The sequence below is a fragment of the Oryx dammah genome, unplaced genomic scaffold (assembly GCF_014754425.2).
Source record: "Oryx dammah isolate SB20612 unplaced genomic scaffold, SCBI_Odam_1.1 HiC_scaffold_27, whole genome shotgun sequence".
NCBI lineage: Eukaryota > Metazoa > Chordata > Mammalia > Artiodactyla > Bovidae > Oryx > Oryx dammah.
In genome coordinates, this window is record NW_024070211.1 from 66,090,574 (window position 1) to 66,113,182 (window position 22,609).

Below are 22,609 nucleotides of genomic sequence, written 5' to 3' on the forward strand. Positions count from 1 at the left end.
AAGTCACTACATCTCTCTCACCCAGAACCTCCACCTTATATTACATGTATCTTCACCTGTGAGAGGCAACCTGGGCTGCACATTACAATCACATGGGGAACTTATGAAACTCCTATTGCTCAGAGCACACCTCAGGTCAATTATAATATATTAAGTCTCTGAGAGTGGGATTCACGATCAGCATATTTTTATAAGACTCCAGAGGACTCTAACATGCACTCATACTTTAAAATTTCCAAATATGAGCCCACAGAATGAAAGTACATACTGAATACTAAGCAAGAAAAATGAAAACAAATTTTAAAATGAAACAAGTAAAAGTGAAACTAAATAACCTCAAGGATAAAGGGAAATTTATGAAAAAGTGCCTAGAGAGACAAGACATATTGTCTTACAAGACAAGACAGTGTTAGTTGCTCATTCATGCCCGATTCTTTGCAACCACATGGACTGTAGCCCACTAGGGTCCTCTGTCCATGTAATTCTCCAGGCAAGAATACTGGAGTGGGTTGCCATTCCCTTCTCCAGGGGATCTTTCCAACCCAGGGATCGAACCCAGGTCTCCCACATTGTAGGTTGATTCTTTACCATCTGAGCTACCAGGGAAGAACCAAATAACCTCAAGGATAAAGGGAAATTCATGAAAAAGCTCTTGGAAAGACAAGACAGCTTACCTACAAAGGGAAGAAAATTACACTAAGGAGTCTTGTCATCTGCAACATCAGATGACAGAAGACAAGTTAAAAAAAATCTTCAAAGTGGTGGGACTGGCAGGAGACTGTGAACCTAGATGCTATGGCCAGCTAAATTGCTCTTCAAGAATGACTTTTTCATACATACAAAGCTAAGACGCTACTATTCATGGACCATCACTCGCAGAATTACCTTACAAAGAACATTATGTCATTATCCAGGTAAGTGAGCCACAAGATTAGAGAAGTATTTAATGATGTTGACCCAATCTGGATTTCCCCTAGATGGGTGAAACAGATGCACACAGAAAGGACCCAATGACCTCAATGAGGGTAAAGAAGTTCAGTGCAAACAAATAAAGATTATAACAACAGTATGACCAGGGTTCTTGCTAGTTAATTTTAATTATTTGCTTGCGCTTTCATAGAATTCTAAGTTTCAGTTTTCAACTAGTCAACATTTGAAACTTTAAATAATAAATGCCAGGAAGCACTGCCACTACATCCATATTAAAATACATTTACCATCTTCTTCCATTGCCAAGAAAAAAATATACTTATCAAAATAGCAAAACAATTTTATTTTTGTCAGAAATAACCTTTTCTTGTTTTCTAGGTGATAGGAAAATAATTCAAGAACTTAAAGTAATAATCATTCAGTTTCGGTAATATTAAACTAATACTAGTTTCCTTCATTTTTCTTAATAAATTCAACCATACACGTTAAACTTTATTAAATTAATCCTCAGTAGTAAAATTCTAAGATTAATCACAAAGAAGAAAAGAAGACTCTTAACTAAGATAATAATTATATATTTAATACATCTTGCTTTAAACAGCAATTTCCAAAGTAAACACATCATAGACCTTATAACTTATTAAAGATTTATAGTGCTTACAAAGTTGATTCTAAAAATATACCTTATTTGTTCTAAATGAATAACATTATCTGGAAGATAGAATAATAAATTATAGTAGCATGTTTTACCACCACTACAGTTAAGACTGTGTGCATATATTCAATATGAAATCTTAGGATTTTCATTCTTTCAGCCTTAAAACGTAAGAGCAGATTAAAGTTTGGCATATAAGATCTCAGTTTGATAGCGATGGTTTTAAAATAAAAAATGAAAAAATATCTAGTTGACATCACAAGAGCAGCACATGCACACGTGCGCGCACACACACACACACACATATACATTCTCTCCCTCATTCAATCCAACACATACAGACACATACAAACAAAAACACATACACTTCCAGAGTAAGCATAAAATTTTGCCCTTGTGTATCAGATAAATGCCATCTATTTCAAAAAAATATAAAAATTGGAGAAAAAACTTAACTAAGAGTATGTTTAAATCATACTTCAAAGGCTCCAGCTGTTGGAAAGATATGCATGAAACTATTATCAGGATCTTGAACGTGCACAGTATGCCCTCCCAATTCAGTCTTAAATAATACATTCCTGAACTGTTCACTAATGAGCACATGAATACATAGGACATCGTGTGCCCATCCACTCCCCAGATGGCAATCCGCTGACAATAAATCATATGATGCAGCCCAGCTCAAATGGTTTACTTTATAGAATCCAATAGATTATAGAACCCAAGAGAATTAGAAATTTCACTTGGACCTGTTTGGGATTTCTTATACATTCCATGTACAAAAGTAGTGGGATACTACATCGTAATTGACAGTTAATATCACTTAACACTGTGGCACTGCAGAAGATCGTTTTGTATTTCTAAAGCATATTTATTCTAGTTAAATTTTTCAATGGTCCCTACTTTTAATTTCTAGATTTAGACTCAAAACAATTTAATGCTGATACACTCTCCTGCTTGTCACTTTTCACCTCCAGTAAAATCGCTCAAAACAAAAAATTACTCTTTGAACTCTCTCCAGTAATTCAGATTTGCAAATATTCCATGGAAGTTCTTTTTCATCATATATTTAAACACCCAAAGCTCTTTGAGATGACATTAAAATAGAAACTAACCACACATTAGGGCATCCATAAGTCACACTGCTGTAAATTAGAAAAATAAAAAGGCACAACAGTAAGTGAAAGAGAATATACCAGCTTTCCATTTGCTTTTTTTTTTTTTTTGGCTTTCCTCATATTTTATTTCATCAACTTTATAAATTGTTCAAAGCACTCTTATAGTCTGCATGATGGTAACAGAATTATTTTGGCACATCAACACTGTGATACGATATATGGTATACCTAAAAAATTAATTTAAAAATGTCATCTATTAATCAACATGTTTTTTAATGTAGCATATATATATTTTACAGTTATTTAAGTCAAATACATAAAGGCTTATACTTGATTTACAGATGAAGCAATCACAGATTGCAGTAACATATGTATGTGTGTATATATATGTGTATGTGTGTGTGTGTGTGTGTGTGTGTGTGTATACACACACCAATCAAGGGAAAAACTGCATCCTGGCAATTTTATAGTCCGAAGTTTTGTTGGTCTATCTATCATTTGCATGCCTTTTTCATCTTGCTTTTCTGTACAAAAGATATATTTCTGCCTTCTTCATTCTTGATGAGATTTTTCTGCAATAACTTTACATTCATACTGTAAAAATTAAAAGGTTAACAGAGTAAGTTGATTTTGAATAGCAATTTCCATATAAACTAAAAAGGTCTAAATGTAATAGTTCATTAGCATATGCCCACTGTATTCCTTGAAGAATCCAAGAGTTGCACAACTATTAGGATTAAATGACCATTATGATAGGAAAAAAGAAAATTCACAGTCTAGAGGCATAGCCAAAAGCAGGAAAAAATGAGACTTCTGCATTACAATCAAATGACAACAGTATATAATTTAGATCAATCCGACAATATAAAAGGAGGCAAAATATACTTCTTTGTGCACTCACTAAGGCATACAAGCAAAGGAAACATCATGCACTTAAGGACAGGACTAATATCGTAAATTCAGATATTTTTTCAAATAACTTAAAAATTGAAAAGAAAAAATCTACTATATTAGCAAAAGCTTCAAATCAAAACAATATTTTAGAAATAGAGCTATAAAAATGTATACCCATAATTCAAAATAAAGTAAACCAATGGATTTAGGATAACTGGGAGGTTCGGTTACCAAATCTAGCATTGTAAACCACTCAATTTTCTCAGGTGGCTAAAATGGTAAAAGTGACAGCATTTACTCATGAAAGTGCTGTGGCATCTGAATGCTACTCCTTGACTTGACATCTATGGCTGGGCTTATCAACAATGTCCTTTTCCTTCTTAATTAAAGTGATCAAACATCTTGATTTGCTGAAAATAGTCCTAATTTACATCTACTGTAGCAACATTATTATCAATAGTGCCTCTTCTCACTTTTAAAACTTTCCCTTTTTTATGGAGTAGAACTGTATAGAGGAGTAAAATAATTAATAAAAATTGGAGGATAAATCGTATCACCTATCAGTAACATATTTTAGATTTTCTATCCAGAGGTTCTTTCTGTTTTTTAATACACTTGCAATTAAATTCTTCCAAGTGATTTATTCCACTGCCCTTTGGAGAAAATTTATCTTACATTTCAAAAACAGAAAGGTGACTAAATAAGCATGAGCTTACCATTGCCAGTTGTCGACCAATGTTTCCCATTGTTATGCCTCCAGCAAAAAATATACATGGTAACCAAGAACGAACATAGAGAAAATCTGGAGATGTATATCTAGAATAACAGAAAAATTTTTATCAACTCACATAGGAAATAAGTACAGTGACACTATTAAGATAATTACAATGGAAATAAGTTACTCTGAAAGTTAAAGTGGCTAATGCAATTTTAAAATCTCAATTCTGAATTCACTTATCATTATTTTAGGAAACAAGCACCAAAAAGAATACTTACTGATAAACACCATTATAGACTAGCAGTTGAGTGACCACAGTTGCCAAGAAAGCAATTCCTATTCCAAGGCCAAAACCACTTCTAGATCTATCAAAAGTCCACCACAATCCAATGGATAGTGCAGCCAGTGTGAGAGACAACTGTATGTTGTTATCAAAATCCACTTTCTGAGATCAGTGTTAAAGAGTCATCTTAAAATTTGTAACCAAATAATATCACCTGTTCATTTTTCTAAAATAAGAGATGTTAATGTTGAGACTGGAGTGCATTCAATTTTTTAATACAATGTACAAGACTAGAGAGGATTAAAACTATGATGGCATGATACTTCACTAATAGATCTTACTGATGTGATGTGCAATCTCTCAAAAAAATAGCACAGTATATACATTTCCAATTATCAGATCAGATCCATTATTTAAGAAATGCTTTCTTCACAAAATACAAGTATTGCTAAAGGCACACACTTTTGCTAAAATGGAAACCACTATTACTTCTCAAACAGGTTTAGAATTGTTTGAAAATCATACAGGAACCTGAAAATAGAAGAGTTGACAGCTATTTAACAGGGTACCACAGTCTCTATATGATTTACTGACAGACACATTTTATAACAATGCAGTTCAGAAACAAGAGTACCAAGGACACACTATCCCTTTCTATTATGTCAACTGTTCTAGTTTTAATTTGTTGAGGAGAAAGCCTTGAAGTGAACATTATCTTCCAACCTGCCAAGCTATTTTGGTTCCTGAGACTTTCTGGTATAGGACAGTTTGCTCAAATGATATTTTATTTCCGTCACCTACTTAAGCATCTATTCACAAATATACAGCCCTTTTCTACTCCAAAATCTCTAGACAAAATGAAGCTTTATAAATTCAATTTTCTAATTTCTTTGCCAGAGGATTACACTAAAGGAATTAATTTCAAGTATCATTAAAAGGGCATTATCTATGTCCCAAAGGCCACATCTTGGCTCTATATTCAGCTCCCCAGAGGAGACTATGTATCTTGCCAAACTAACTGGCCATGCTGCAACTACAGAGAAGAGAGAACAAGCTCCAAAAATGCACATAAAACCATTTTCCACTTCCTTTAACACTGTGCTGTATACTACCATCCCCCCTCTCCCACTCAACCAGCGAGTACCCTGAACACCCAGCCTTCTTATGTCTCAGCAGTCAAGGACCACTCAAAATCACTCCTTGCTTAGGCTTGACTTATAAAGAAACCTATAGTCTATGGGTATGCTTTCTGAAAAAGCTTTTATTCTTTAGAGGCTTTTAAACCTCCAACTCCAAAAAAATGCTTGAGTTGTCTGATTTCTCTATGTAATAAGCACTCTTGTAATGAGTAGAGTTTGACATTAACTGGGTTCTATCTTTGCTAACTAAATTAACTTTGTTATAAGAGTCAAAGCAAAATAAGATTTCCAGGGAACAGGTAAAAACATCAATCTTAATAACATTATAATGTGACTTTCTAAAGTCTAAGCAACCTAATATTAAGTCTGTGTTATAAAATTTGTAAAAATTTTGTATTTTGCTTAAAGGATAGACAGAACAGGTGAGATGGTTATATTTAAGGATTTCATTTAGCAAGGAAGAAAAGAACCACCAAAGCAAAGAATTTAAAATAGACATGTAAATCTTTTAAATTCCAGAAAAGGTTATTTAAATTTCTCAACTTAAAAAGAACTGAACTGTCTAGGATAGAAAGGTCTAATCCAGCAGACAGAGATGAATTTACACACTTGTAGGGCTCCTGGGTCAGAAACGGAAAGTTCCTAGATTCACCAGGATCTCCAGGGTCTGGACTCGGCTCTGGCCCAGCTTTGCAGTATGAATTACTTAGCCAAGTACTGAATCTCTAGAGCTTTCCCTTCTCTTATCTTAATAAAGAAAACATGGAACCAGGAGCTTTCTAAGTTTTCCTCCAGATACAATATTCATGAGTCTGTCTTTCTAAAGCCCTCCTAACCACTAGATTTGTTTGTTATAAAATCCTAATTCTCAAAGATTTCACAAGACTAAACATGTTGAGAAACTCTTTTAAGACAAAAAGAAAGGGAAAAACCAAAAATAAGAGCCACTGAAGCATTTTCCAGCGGCTTCACAGATCTCTAAGAACCAGCACAACTGGGAACAGAAAGATAAGATGTTTTCAGAATCTAGGACTCAGCTTCTTTCCTTGGTTCCTCTTCTCCAGCTTCTCCCAAACAATCACTTTGATACTTTCTGGTAAGAGACACTGCAATCCCCTTGCCCCATGACACATCCTCTCTTCAGCTAACTGAGCCCAGCACAGAATTTCAAGAGGAAACCTCACAGTCTGAGTCACAGATGTCTTTACTTCCACCTTCTAAGCCGTATCTTCTAGAAAAGGGAAGACTGAACTAGCATTTCCCAGATCCTCTTCTACAGAGGGAAATCAGGGACAGGGGTTCAGGTAGGAGGCAGAGAGGATGACAGGATAAGAACCTTATGAGGGCAAAAGCTTTTGTTCTTGGGGGGACATCTTTTTCTGGGGAGGGGTTAGAAGGCAGAGGAGAGATTGGAAATAGAGGTTACTTTATCCTTCAAGCCAGAACATTATGAAAACACTCATGAATCAGTAAATTAAAACATCAGAATCCTTAAAATGATTAAACTTTAAGAATATGTAACTTAGGAAAAAGAAGTTCTTTTTGAACACAGGTCTATAAATTGGTTACTTCTACTTCTGCCCCTTTTAAGAACATTTATGTGGTTTGTGGGTGTTGATTAACACCAACAAATGACAGTCTTTAAAAAAAGAAAGTATATATACATATATATATATATTTCAAATTGAAACAAAACAAAAAAACAACTAGTACCTGAAGTCACCACATGTCCTTACTGGCAAATCTTAAATAAAGAAAGAAAAGAAATTCCTTTGAAAATGTACCTGTTTCAATGTTAGAGTCAGCAAAACTAGATGGAGGTAATGAAGTAACCTATTTAAAGAAAAATAGGGAAATTTTTTTTAATGTACAAAGTTTCTGATATCGAAAAATATGAATTGAAGTGAAAGGCTGGACCCCACACTGTACTTGCATAGATGCTTCAACAATGTGGCACGTCTTCTTTTTATGACTAAGTGGGTATATTACAGTTCGACAACAGTGGTTGCAAGGGTCTGCTTAACCTTTGGTTTCTCGGAAGCTGCCTTGTTATTACGCATCTCATCACAGCAGAAAGGATACAGCGCTGGCGTGATTTATACCAACAAAGACGGCTACGCACCGCATCACACTGGACCATTCTCTTTTAAACTTATGCGGTTCTCCTAGATGCCTGTCAATGCAGGGGTATAATAACCCAATCACAGCTGTGGGGGAGAAAAGCAAAAAATTAAGTCATCTCCAACAGTTAAGCTAAGCGTCAAAACAACCATCATAATCATTTGAAAGATTCTCTAGAAAAGCTTTTCAACTTACTTAACATTAATCATTGATACTATAAACTTACCTCCCAAAAGAAAAAAAAAAGTGGGGTAACACCGCTGAAGACAGCACTGTAAATGATTACAACAGCAGTCTCAATTACAACAGGCAAAACAGTATTTCATTGTACGATTCAGAATTCAACAGACTGGACTAGAGATGAGTCACACCACTTTTCTACTACTAATATCTCTGAGACTTGGAAACCATCAAACCAGTTAGCAGTTAAGTAATGTTCTCTTTAAGCTATATAACTATGCAACATGCCATGAAATGACACAAATCTAAAGAGAAGTTTGAAGTGTAAACACGTACAAGCTCATCACACACGTACTACTAGATGGCTATGGCTATACTGCTATATGGAGGATCCTGTCCCCCCATCTAATGTCTTATCCTGACACTCCCTTTCAACCTGGCCCTCTAATGAGACTCTAGATCAGCCTGTCAAAGCAGGGAAACTCGCAACAGAAATCTATCATAAGACTCAATCTGCAGAGGAAAAGTGGAGAAAACATGGTATACAGAATCACGTTTTCAGTAAAAACTAAAATTCCCTGTTAAAAAGATCAGAAGAAGTCATTTTAGAATATTTCTTCATTTTGGAAAGAACATATTGAAAGCTAACAGTGCAATTAATTATGAGTAATTCAATTTTTAACTTAAATCCTTGTCAAACCTCAACATTTCACTCATTTAGTGGGAGAGGATTTAAAATGCTAAGTTACTCATTAAAAAAAAAAAGAGTATTTCATGAACCAAAACATTTTTCAACAAGTTATGAATAAAATGTACTTCTACAGACTAAATTTAATAGGAAATATCTGGGCAGCTTTAGTCTGATAATCTTCCTAAAAACAGAATGTTTATGCTGCCATTTGGTAATAAACACACAACTGTCACACTGGTTGAAAAGTATGCTTAAAATGTCCAGTATTACCTACAATGAATCATGAAATTATGGTACCCAAACCTAAGAGACCAAAGGGTTAGAAGCCCTTGCCTGGGCTGGTATTGGTTAGCTCTAGCTCACAAACAATGCATCCTATCTTCAAGGAAAAATGAAAATCAATTAATAAAAAAAATCACAAGCTAGCAAACAAATGGAACAGCATAGAAAACAGGCCACAAGGCCACCATGCCATCTGGATTTGAGATGTTGCAATGATATATACATTTTCTAATCCACAAAACTGAACGGGCTCTTCCGATTAGGCTTTTGCTGAGGATAAATGGTTCACAGACCATCAAGACATTAGCAACACATTTTAGCAATGCAGAGCTCCAACAACTACTAGTAAATTTTAAAGTTTCAAATTATATTCCTATTTAAAAGGTTCTGCCCTAATATCCCATGAGACTGACAGCATTTCCAAATTTCTACAAAGTTAAAGTGGCAACAAGCATGCCTAACAGCTGAAATATATCTGAATGAATATTACCTCTTTTTTTGTTCTCAAGGGGTCATGAAACTAGCAGCTCAATGTGTCGCTCCTTGTTCTTGCTCCCTTTTCCCTTCCTTTGCCTATTGCTGAGGATATCAACTAAGATCAGGCATTCCAAGTCAATTTTCCTCAGCAGCTGATGCCATAGGTAGAGAATTATCACATAGAGTACTGACATGTGTGGGCAAAGATATAAATGAGTAAAATTGACTATATTTTTATGCATGTGATGTCAGACTCACAAGTGAGAGACAACTGAGGAGAGAAAGTGAAAACACAGAAAGAAATTTAAACTGCCATGCCGCCAACCTTGGGATCTGCCAATAAAAATCAAACCCATCGAGGCTGCATGGTTCTCCGATGTTCACTGAGAGGGAGAATCGAGGGAGCTTGTCACTTCCCATTAAATGTCTTTTTTCTTTCCTTTAAATAGAGGCCTGGCAGAGTCTGAGAACAACATCTACAGTGCAGGAAGGCTGTGTTGAGAGCTCAGCAGAAATATGTCTGGTCTTCCTGTCCTCTTCCTCCAGTTTCTTATTTTAACACGAGAGACTAAAAATCATGCCTGTGTAAAACCATATGCAAACACAGTCCTGCTTAATCAGATGGTTCTCTGCGGCAAAAATCACATTTCTTGGGAAGTATTTCAATTATTTCCAAGTAACTAACTGTAGGCTACCAAGACCACAAACAAGAGAAGTTTGTAAACCATCAAGGCATTATTTTTCATGGTAATGTGTTTAATGCAGCACTCCACTAAAAGCAAAAGTTAAGTCAAACATTTTTCAAGGAAAGGGAGCTGAACAAGCACAACCATGGAATGAGATGTGCTTTCACGGAAAACTATGACAGGCTGAGCAGTGTGTCCATCTAACAAGATGAAACAGAACCCACAATGTGTCTGGTTCTTCATATTTGCTGGGGATTTAAAAAGGGTAAATGAGTAAGACGTGATTCGGTCCCAAAGTGACCACAGAAACAATTCGATCAAGTAACGTGTTAGGGGCAGCACTAACAGGGCCCAAAGGTCCCGTCTCTCCTGCCATATGCCAAGGGGAGGAGGGTGTAAGCCTGTTAGGAGAGTAACGCAGAAGAGGTGACCCTTAAGGCAGAGTGTTCAGCAGCTGAGTGGTCTGGAAAGGGCTTTCTAATCAAAGGGAAGTATCTGAGGAAAAGCACAGACAACAGAAAATTCCTGGTATCATCTGAAAACTGGTAACTTGAGGCAGAAAGAGTTTCAGGGTCCAGAAATTCGCTGAGAAGGACACAAGCTGGCAGGGGCCATGTGCTAAGTCACATTAGTCGTGTCTGACTCTTTGTGACTCATGGACTGTGGCCTGCCAGGCTTCTCCGTCCACGGGATTTTCCAGACAAGAATACTGGAATGGGTTACCATGCCCCCTTCTAGGGGATCTTCCCAATCCAAGAATGGAACCCATGTCTCTTACGTCCCCTGCATTGGTAGGCAGGTTCTTTACCACTAACGCTATAGGCGCTGGAAAGCCCGTGGAAAGCCTACAGGCCATACAAAGAAACTTTTCCCACAGTCACTGGGAAAATAACACCATCATGCTTGTGCCAGATAGAGGGACAAACGTTCTTCCAGTAGTGAGGGTCTAACACAGGACAGGAAAGGAAGGGCTTGGTGGGGGGGCGAGGGAGACAAAATCCAAGGCAGGAAAACAAAATGGCTGAAAATTCCAAGCAGAGCGGCTGAGGGCCTAGACCGAGATGAGGCAAGGGAGAGACGGAAAACCGGAAACCCAGTGTGGGCCGTGAGAGAAAGGAGGAGCCTTGTAAGGCCCTCCAGTAATGGGGTGACTGACGGCATGGGCCAACAGAAAAGATGTTTGTTTTGCATTTTTAAATCAGATATTCACTTCATAGGCACAGACACAGTCTAGTTACTAATGATTTGTCAGTCAATTTCTCCAGTTATTTTAGCTACGTAATCTTTTTTCCTACTTTTTCTTCAGAAATACTCCTTTGTAGTTCTCAACCACATTCAAGAGGTTCTTAACTCCAATTCTAATGCTCTGTGCAAGTTAAAAAAGTTAACCAACTTGAAATACTGCCCATTATTAAACTGAAAACAGAGAACCAGGAAAAGGAAAATGGGATCCAAAGGAGTTTACCAAAGCTAGTTTACCAAAGCTAGTTTCTCTACTAGCTGCCCCTCCCGAAGCACCACTAGTGAATTTCCCAGAACAGGGTTTACATGTACAAAGTGGTGATTTCGGAGATGCTCCAGAAGGTAGCTGCTCGGTCTACAAATATTGACTGGACAGAAAAATCAAAGGATAATTATCAGTTTTTCTGATCTAAGATGATAAGAGCCAAGAGAACTTTGAAAATGCGCAGCAACATATATACACAAAAACATATACATACCATATATATACATAAACTGTACACACTGTTTCTCACAGCATTTACCTTTTTTAAACACGTTCCCTAAAATTGGAGCTGGGGTGTGGGGGAGGCAGCAATTATGTAAGAATCTATTTTCCATCTATGGCAGCTTCCACAAACCTGATATCCTTGTCCCCACCTACTAAACACCATGACCTACCCAACACCATCAGGAGTGGACTTCACTGGAATCTCTCCATTCATTTGCCTGGGCACCTAATGGAATGTACTGCTTTCAGAAGAAACACTTAAGCAAGAAGTGTAAATTTAAATACTCCACATGAAATGATATGAGGTTAAGCTGGTAACTGTGACAAGCCAGTGGTTGGGAAAAGGTAGGAAAGTAGGAACAGGGTGACTGAAATGTAGCATTAACATTAGAAATTTTCCTTCCTAAATGTGAGTTTGTGGCAAAAGTGCCCACATCACAGGGAGAGATGTACCCCCCGCTCCTCCCAGTGAGGGAGGTGCAACGAAACCTCAGGCCGGTTCTCTGGCCCTTCCTCAGAAGGTGCAGCACAGGCCAGTGCACTGTAGGCCACTGTACCTTCAGGCCAGGCACCGAGTCTGGAAGGCTCAAAGAGGCAGCCCAGAGAGGGGAGGAAGAGTGGCTCCCTCTGTGCCTTTCCCCAGTATGTGATGATGTGATGTCATGTGGCCATACCACTCCCTGCTCTGGAACCCTGGGCTCACTGATACCCTCTCCTGTTTCCTCATCCCCTCAAAATAGGCACAATGCAAACATCTCATTCCCAAGGTTGCCCTACAGATCCCTGTGATTAAGGGACAGACAAAACATTAATAGACACTCAATAAAACAAGGGTTTTCCTCCCCCACTGCTCCTTCTGTCTATTCTGGAAAGACATGCTCCTCTAAGTCCTGAAAAGCTTCTCCTGTACAGGGTCAGCAGCTCCGCTACAGGAGGAAATAAAGAAGTAGAAAAAGTTGTTGGAAAAACTGTTTTCTTCTGAATGTAAATGAAAGAAAGGAAAACACATGAGGACTGGTAGATATTGAACACAATAGAGAATAAAATATCATTTATGCTTTCTTCCCTTTGTCTATTTGAACTGTCACCTGTTCTCTCAGAGAATAATAGCAGCCCTAGGGAAATGAAGAATCATAACCTTTACAAGTTCTCTTTTAAGGTAAATACTGTAATAGTGAGACATCAGTATATAAACCATGCTGAAACCTTACCACAAAAATGCCTTTCCATCCATACAATGGGATTATGTAAGTGTCCAATAAGTTTCACAAGATCATTTTAAAACTATCTCACAGCTAACTCCTCACCCTTGGCCCTCTAGCTCTAGGACATAAATCAAGGAAGATCTACATTATATTGAAAGGTAGTGATATATATTAAGTGTGAGATACCAAACAGACATTCATGAAATAATGAATTCTCTTCTACCCATGTGGTAGAAGAGAATGGCTTTCTTCCACATCTATTACTTTACTACATAAAGTAGTAGTAATCTGTTGGTCTCACTAGAAAAAGCCAAAGAGCTATCCATTATAAGAGTGCAGCATCAATACAGCATTTTGAAATGCTCTACTTTATCCAATATACATTGCCCACAAAGAGATCTAAACTAATACAATAATGATTTTAATCAAAGACAATCTGCCTTACTTCTCTTTAAGAATTTATTATTCTGAAAGTATATCTAAAAACAAGATATGAAGAAAAAAACAAATACAAAAATCTAAAAAATAACATGAGGCTTTAAATTTGTATAAAATTACAGTCAACCCTTGAACAACACTGAGACTTAAGGACAACAACCCTCTGTATAATTGAAAACACGCCTGTAACTTTACAGTTTGCCCTTTGTATACACAGTTCTGCACCTGCAGATTCAACCAATCTCAGATTGTGTAATACATATTTATTTTAAAAAAAAAACAACCCCACACATAACCCTTCACACTTGTGCTGTTCAAGGATCAACTGTCTTCCATTTTTCAAGTTTTCATTTACTTTAAAAACTAGATGATAACATACATGAAAACCTTAAAACCAGTGTCATCAAAATAATTTCAAATAAATTTATATGAGATGGGTTGAAGAAAGAACAAAATTAAGAGGTTAAAAGCCTCATGCTTAAGAGAATCAAGACTGGTTTTAGGACTGAATTTTTAAAGGTCATATGGGTCAGTCACATAGAAATCAGACACAAACAAATAAGAACTCTATGATTCCATTTATATTAAATTCTAGAACAGGTGAAAATAATCCAGATTCAGCCTGAGGCTGGTGGTAGGCTGCAAAAGGGCACAAAAGAATTTAGAGGGTACCTGAAATGTTCTATAGCTGAACTGTGGGGTTGGTTACATGAATGTATGATTCATCTAAACTCATTAAACTGATCACTTAAAACAGGCCCATTGTACTGTATTTAAACTACAACCCAGTAGTGCTGACTTTTTCAAGTTATTTCCCAGACAACAGCCATAGTCATTTATCCTAATGTCTCTCTGTGTTACAGAAACAGCATTCACATACCTGATGCTGTGCCACAGCACGGCGGTACCCACCATGCTGAAGAAAAGATGCTTGCAATCACATCAGGTGGAAAAAGTGTCACATTTCTCTGAATCTGAAGTAAATTTAACACTAATGCAAGAAATACTCCAATAAAAAACAGCACTACTCCTCGAATCATCAAGTTCACACTGCGGCTAGTGACAGATGAGATATATGGACCACGCTTTTTGGGCCCAGGTGACTCTGTCTCTCCTTCTGCCATGGTTTCATAAGTTCAGTAAGTTGGCCAAAAAAAAAAAAAAGGAAGAAGAAATGGTTTCCCAGCTGAAAAAGCTGATTGTATAAACCAAAGCAGACTGGCGTTTCAACAGTACTGCATCTCGTCCTAAAACAGGACCTACCAGAAATCCTGCAAGAGATAAGAAAAAAGCAATCAATGTACGCCTAATAAATGACTATACAGTTTTCCTGATCTCAATGCTAGTTCCTTTTAAAGAACAAATAATGACAAGTTTACATGCTTATTTAAATTAGTTATTTATGGAATAAGAAGATGTAAAAAGCATTTTTATATGCATGTTGTAATAAAAAATAAAGTGCTAAATTTATATTTACTAGGACAGAACTAGTGACCCTGCTTGCCCCACATCAGTGAAAAAAGCAGCTCAGGCTATCTGAGACACTTTTACTATTGGAGAAACCACAAGATCAAATCTCCAGGTTTCTGTTTCTTCTACCCAAATCTCCAAGCCCATGTAACTGAAGGGCTTGGAGATTCACATAGAAATTTTTACACTTTACAGAACTTTACAGAAAATCGGTATATTCTGACTGTTAGTGTTTTACTGTTCTCAATAAAATGTGACTTGCTCATGACGATCTCCATAGGGGAATAAAATGATTCTTTTAATGTTTAATGCTTAAACATGTGAACTTCTGCACAAAAGTGCCCTATAAAAAACAGACCACCACCCATTCACTAACACACACATCAAGCACAGAAAGCAGACCTGACCCACTGTCCCCAGGCCAGAGTTGTGACCACCCCTGCTGCCACCCAGTCCACCTTTGTCGCAATCATGAGAGCTATTGTGAGAAAGCTGGAGTAGGAAGCATAAGAAAGAGCTAAGAAAACAAATACCTCTTGGCTAAATTCTAATGAGTTCGAGGCACAGGGCATCTGATTCCTAAAACCTAGAACTTTGCAAGTACAGCCACTCTAGGTATTCACTCACCATCACTCCCTGCCCTTGCCAAACCAAAGTGATCTTTCCTTTGTACCCAGAAGTGAGTTTTAAGAGCATGCATGCATGCTCAGTCATGTCTGACTTTTTGCAACCCCATGGACTGTAGCCCCACCAGGATCCTCTGTCCATGGGATTTCCCAGGCAAGAAATACTGGAATGGGTTGCCATTTCCTACTCCAGGGGATCTTCCTGACCCAGGGATTGAACCCATGTCTCCAGAGTCTCCTTGTCTGTTTAAAGCAAATAACACTTGAGACTATCTTAGGCACTGGTGGTAAAGAATCCATCTGCAGTGCAGGAGACATAAGAGACACAGGTTAGATCCCTGGGTGGGGAAGATCCCCTGGAGTGAGGGCATGGCAACCGACTCCAGTACTCTTGCCTGGAGAATCCCCATGGACAGAGGAGCTTGGCAGGCTGCAGTCCATAGGGTCGCAAAGAGCTGGACACAACTGAAGCGACTTGGCACACATGAGCTATCCTAAGTACCTGACATAGGTAACTCATTTAATTTTCACAAGCCTAACAGGTAAGTGCAATTATGTCCATATTACAGGTGAGGTAAAAAAGCAAAGAAAGGTTGTCACTCAAGTTTCCACCCTTAGTAAGAGGGCAAAATAGAATTCAAATCCATGCAGTCTGTCTGGCTCCAAAACCTTCATTCACATCATCATGTCCAGCCTCCCAAACTCTTACATATTCCCCTAGGTGTTTTTTTTCTTTTTTCCTATAAATACCAATATATATTTTTTAATGGGAAAGTACTATATAGACCATTTTCATAACTTACTATTATCCCATCCAACAATGTAACCTGGGCATTGTCACTTCAGTACATAAATGATATTTTCTCTCAATCTTAGTTTATTTAAAACTTAAATATGGCACTTCTAATGATGAAAGTGAAAGAGGAGAGTGAAAAAGTTGGCTTAAGGCTCAACATTCAGAAAACTAAGATCATGGCATCTGGTCCCATCACTTCATGGGAAATAGATGGGGAAACAATGAAAACAGTGTCAGATTTTATTTTGGGGGGCTCCAAAATCACTGCAGATGGTGATTGCAGCCATGAAATTAAAAGACGCTTACTCCTTGGAAGGAGATTATGACCAATCTAGACAGCATATTCAAAAGCAGAGACATTACTTTGCCAACAAAGGTCCGTCTAGTCAAGGCTATGGTTTTTCCAGTGCTCATGTATGGATGTGAGAGTTGGACTGTGAAGAAAGCTGAGCACCAAAGAATTGATGCTTTTGAACTGTGGTGTTGGAGAAGACTCTTGAGAGTCCCTTGGACTGCAAGGAGATCCAGCCAGTCCATTCTAAAGATGAGTCCTTGGATTTCTTTGGAAGGAATGATGCCAAAGCTGACACTCCAGTACTTTGGCTACCTCATGCGAAGAGTTGACTCATTGGAAAAGACTCTGATGCTGGGAGGGATTGGAGGCAGGAGGAGAAGGGGACGACAGAGGATGAGATGGCTGCATGGCATCACCGACTCGATGGATGTAAGTGTGAGTGAACTCCAGGAGTTGGTGATAGACAGAGAGGCCTGGCGTGCTCCAATTCATGGGGTTGCAAAGAGTCGGACACGACTGAGCAACTGAACTGAACTGAATAGCAACATTATGGATGATATGTATATTTGCTTTATGAAATATAAGCTTTGTATGTACATCTTATTCACTATCAAGTTTCATTGTGCCTATGAACCCAGAAAGGTACCTACATAGCCCATACTGGGAGCTCCACAAATTCACATTTGTTTAATCAAATTGGGTTAGTTCTTTCTGAATCAAACTATACTGGGTTAAACAAGTCTTTTGGAAGGTGAACCTAACCAAACATTAATCATTTAAAATATCTTTCCTCTAAGCTTCCAAGTTTCAAACTACCTTACAAATGAATTTTGGAATAAAGCCCATGTGTACACTGTAGGAGGGATGGAGGAGCTTATTTTAGAAATAAACAGTATAAAAAAATGAGAACATCTGTAAGTACTAGGAACTTTCACAGCCTATCAGTTCCATGCAATAAACACTGACAATAGACTTTTTTTGAACTGCCTCTACCACACTCAAAGCGTATGCCCAACACCCGGGCAGGGGGATTCTATCCTCAACCTCACAAACCTATTTAAGTCTACAGCATCACTGACCTCTATAGCTTAGTCGCCTAGAGAAAACAGTACATATTACAGTTGATTCATGGGAAAATGTCATGTGTTCTGGTGTTCAGTAGCTATGGAATTCATCATCATCACCATCATGATAAAGCATATTATAAATGGGTATTTATGGAGGGACTACTCTATGCCAGGCACATAGTAACTCTAATTTTCAAAATAATGCTACAAGTAGGTATTATCTTCCACATTTTACATGTGAAGATATAAGTCAGAGTCTTAGCAACTTTCCTATGGTTACATGACTGGCAGTATTAGAACTGGAATTGCACCCTACATCTGACTGATGCTAAAACCCCTCCTCTTTCCTATAAACCTTGAGTCCCATTCCAGCCCAACTCGTCAGGCTTCTCTTTTGGCACATCTCTTACAGAAGGGGATTTGGTTACTGAAAAGGTGGATAGACACTGGAAAACAATTTCAACTGTAAACATTCCAATGACATTCAGTTCAGTTCAGTCGCTCAGTCATGTCCGACTCTTTGAGACCCCATGAACCACAGCACACCAGGCTTCCCTGTCCATCACCAACTTCCGGAGTCCACCCAAACCCATGTCCATTGTGTCGGTGATGCCATCCAACCATCTCATCCTCTGTCGTCCCCTTCTCCTCCTGCCCTCAATCTTTCCCAGCATCAGGGTCTTTTCAAATGAGTCAGCTCTCTGCATTAATAATAAAATGACATTATGAATGTCAATTAATATCAAGTAGAAAGATCATAAAAATAAATGTACAAACACCTTGTGATCTTAAGAGTACCAGATCAAGGAGTAAAAGATGTATTAAAGAAACAAATCATATGGCCAACTTCATACAATATTCAACCAACAGTCAACTCTTCATTTCCCAAACTTCAGTAGACACAACAATACCCTCTGCATTCTGCTATTAGAACAGCTAGTAGTGCACAAAGAGTAAATACACATTTTCAGTAACCCAACTGCTCTAGTAAATCACTTGTTTCTGTCTGAATTTTTTCCAAAGGGGAATTTTATGTTGAATAATGTTTTTAAAAGAACAAAATAGCTTCAGTTTTTAAAACCTGTTTCCAGTGTAGCACACTCCATCTCACATCACTCACCAGTTTTTGTCAAAAAGCAGGATAGGACAGGGCAAGACAATTTCTTGTTGTTTGGAACTGCCCTCAGCATTACAAAACATTGAGCAACCCTGGCTCGTGTCCACCAAATGCCAGTGCACGCCCCCTCCCCACTTTGAGATAACTAAAAATGGCCCTACATATTTCCAACCACCCAAACATCCACAGGGAAGCAAGGCTCTCCCACCAAGAGCCACTGATTGCTACACTCCTTCCTCATTCTATTTCAAGGCTGCTAGAGACTTTTACCCTGTTTATGTTACTCTGCTACAGCTGTTTATTCAATCTTTCCTGAAAGTGCTTGTTTATGGTTTCCTACTTTACCCCAAAAGTAGTTTTTTAAAAATAACACACTTGTCTGATGTTTATTTGAAAGATTTTTTTAAACTACTTTTTTAAGACCAAAAAGCTAATTTTGTGACTACATAATAATCCAATAGTATATAATTTCTGGAGACAAAATAAAAGTTAAAATGCTTTAGAATCACACTATCCTAGAATTTAAGAAATGGAAGGGAATTGGGAGTTCATCTACTTCAGGGGATATGTAAGTCTGATGCAAAACAAAAGCAAAGAAGTTGTGCATATAAGCATTCTTCGGAGAAGAGAGTTTGGACATTTTCACATCAAGTTCTCAAAAAAAAAAAAAAAAAATCTATGATCCAAAAGAAGTTAAGGATCAGTGATCTAACAGTTTCCTGGCAAAGCAAATGAGACCCAAAGTGGTTAAGTGAAGTGACAAGATCAAGAATGTATATACTGGACCTTCCTATGATAAACAAATACAGCAAACTCCTAGAAATGGCCAAACTGAAGGGATAAAACATTCTACACCCCCTACTACACAACAATTAAGTTCCTAAAAAAGCATGTTTATAATAGTCACTCATTAGGGGAGTAGGTTATTTTAAAGTGAAAGCTCTTGGAATAAGTATCCTTAATGTTTTAAAGTTTGGTTTTCTGATTATGAACTGATAATATCTGCCTAAAGTGTATCTATACCTTTAAATGTTACTATTACACCAGTGATAAATTCGATTCTCAAAAAAATTTTTAAACACCTATATTTGAAAATTTTAGGTTACCCAAGAAATAATTTTCTGATCAAGAAGTCTCCGGTATAAGAATACCACTTAAAAGATAATATCTCAATAGATCCTCAACAGTAATCCTAGTAAGTAGGGAGATGTTTTTTTTTAATCCTTAACCTTTTTATTTTACAAAATAAAATAGGTTAAGCAAGCTACTACGAGTATAAAACTGTTGCCAGGTAGTACCTGCACTGGCCCCAAGCACAGTGGCTCCCTTTCCAGAGTGCTTCTTCACCACAACTGCCTTTTCTAAAAACACCATACAAAAAAAATTTAGTGCCACACAAGAAATAATTTTTAAAGCCATTTTTTAAGCAAAAAAGAAAAGGACAACTTTTTTTTTTTTGTCAAAAATTGACAAAGAAGAAACTTCCACAGAACATGAAAAATTCTACGTGAAGCCCAACTTACAATTTCTATAGAGTACATTACTGAACAAAATGAAAATAGTTCAAATAGTTTGGATAGATCAATAACAAATCATCAAAACTGGGAAACATTACTCCCAGTCTATGGCTGCCAATCAATGGGTTATTATTACCATCAGATAAATAAAACAGAGTTGTAACTGATTCTCTGCTTTGTGGATGAAAATCAAAGTTTATATTTGCCAGTGAAAAAACTTCCAGGCAAAAGGCATTTGAAAACAAACACACAAACAACATCTCCTGAAGAATCGACTAAGAATCAATTGTATTTTAACAATTGCAACACCCCCAAAACCAAACAAGATCTTTAGTCTTCAGAGGAAAAGCAGTCACAGAAGTGTGTTTATTCCCTCAGATTACTCTGTCTCTTCATGTACTTAGGTCAGAAAGATTACTCCATAATAAAATTAAATTACTACCTCCCACTTTCTTATCCTATGCTCTAGTAATTAGAAAGGCATTCTCAAAATAGAATAAGTGTCACAATTAGGAAAAACACAAATCAATGAAACTCTCCTTTAAAAAAAGCATACAGATGTGATTCATAGGCTACAGACACTTAGAACTTCTAGGAAGAAAAACATGTTAGCCTTGAAGACCCTGCAGCTCATCTTTCCTATCAACATTAAAATCCAAACACAGAAACCATTAAACAAGCAATATTTGCATCCCATTACTGCTTTTAAATAACAAATCTCAGTCCATAAAAAGGTTACTCCATCGTTTCAGAGTAATTTTCTGATAACGATGAAAATAAGCTCTGTCTTTAAATTACTGAATTGCATTTTAAACTTTCCACCATATGTAGAAGCAACAGTTGTCAGTTTAAAAAGAATTAACCTCTTTTAAACATACATGATTCATAGCTTTGTCACTTTATATCAGATATGTACTGAGAACTGTAACAAAACACTGCTCAACCTAATGTCCAGAGAAAGAATGAAAGGAGGGAACAGGAAGAGTAACTGGCTATTAAGGGGGAGAGGGAGGGGGGATATTAAAGGGGTCCCGCCATTCATTTTCACTCAACTGTTCCCTATCAAGGCCAAATCCCCAAATTAGAAGATAAAAGCTGGCCATTGCCAGGCTGCCTTCATTCCTCCTGAACCCAAGACTGGAGCCTGACTTCCCCTGAAACCACTGCAATATTGATCCCTGCCAGTCTCAGTGCCCCAGTTGTCAAGACTATTCATTCCTTCTGGAAGCATTTCCTCAATAACCCTACAGAATAGTCAGCTCTCCTTGGTATTTTTTCCTAGACTATCTAGCTAACGCCATACTTCACTAACTTTTTGCTAATACTAACTGGACATAGGTCATTATCACTTAAGTTTTAGCACCCTTTCCCCCTCGTCCCCCATTATACCCACACTGCTTTCCTTTTCTAGATTGCCAGTCTTCAGTGACCAAGCCTAAAATCTCGGAAACTATCACCAACTGACTTCTAGGTCCTGGCAAGAGTTCTCTTTGGCTTTACCTCACACCTACTCCAGAGGTCTCCAATTAAAATCCAAAATGCCAAAGTCCCACTCCTCAGCCCAATATCTACAAACCTTTTGGCGGATTATAAGCGTACTATCAATACAATACCAACCTTTCCAGATCCTTTCCCCCCTAAACCTGAGTCTGGTCTCCTTGGCTACAAGCCTACCAAGTCCTGACAGCTCTAAGCTTGACAGCTCGCCGACTCTACCCCTTCATATCTTCGGGGTCGCCCTTCCCGCCGTCCGCCAGCCTTCTTTCCGCCCGGGCACTCTTCCACTATCCAAGGAGTCTCGGCCTCTCCTAGGCCCTCTCCCTGACCCAGACGTCCCCTTCCAGATCTCGCCGACCCTCTTCCAGGTAAGCGGAGCCCCGGAGGCCCCATCTGTGGTCCTGGCTCCTCACACTTGCCAGGAGGGTTCCCAGGTTGCAAAAATGCAAGCAGTTCCTCTTCCCGAAGGCACCCCTTTCCTCAGGCTCTTTCCCTCAGCATCAAGTCACCCGCGCTTCCCTAGGGGACCCCAACTCACCCCCGCCTCCGCCATCTTCTGGGACCGGCCCCCACCCCCTCTCCGCCTCTTCCTCCTCCCCTCCCACAACTCCGCCCGAGCTCTACTGCGCCTGTGCGGCCGATGCTCAGACGCTCAGACGATCAGGGCAGAATAAC

At 38.1% G+C, this 22,609-nt stretch overlaps 1 protein-coding gene across 1 annotated transcript; it reads right to left on the reverse strand.

The window, feature by feature from the left end:
* Nucleotides 1-1,071: 1,071 nt before the first annotated feature.
* On the reverse strand, nt 1,072-22,600 carry INSIG2 (insulin induced gene 2). Its single transcript, XM_040228981.1, has 6 exons — nt 22,473-22,600; nt 14,430-14,820; nt 7,820-7,944; nt 4,594-4,760; nt 4,314-4,413; nt 1,072-3,297 (listed from the first exon to the last, which is right to left on the reverse strand). Exons 2-6 carry the CDS (start codon nt 14,671-14,673, stop codon nt 3,256-3,258), a joined length of 678 nt encoding a protein of 225 aa, XP_040084915.1. The 5' UTR covers nt 14,674-14,820; nt 22,473-22,600; the 3' UTR covers nt 1,072-3,255.
* Between the last annotated feature and the right edge of the window lie 9 nt (nt 22,601-22,609).

Bases quoted from the DNA above. Each gene is read 5' to 3' on its own strand.
- INSIG2 (XM_040228981.1), bottom strand. From the start codon at position 14,673: ATGGCAGAAGGAGAGACAGAGTCACCTGGGCCCAAAAAGCGTGGTCCA. The intron at 7,945-14,429 runs GTATGTGAATGC...TCTCCCCCACAG, and splicing joins GTGCTGTGGCACAGCATCAG to CTGTGATTGGGTTATTATAC. The intron at 4,761-7,819 runs GTATCCTTTCTG...CACTGATCTCAG, and splicing joins GTATAAATCACGCCAGCGCT to AAAGTGGATTTTGATAACAA.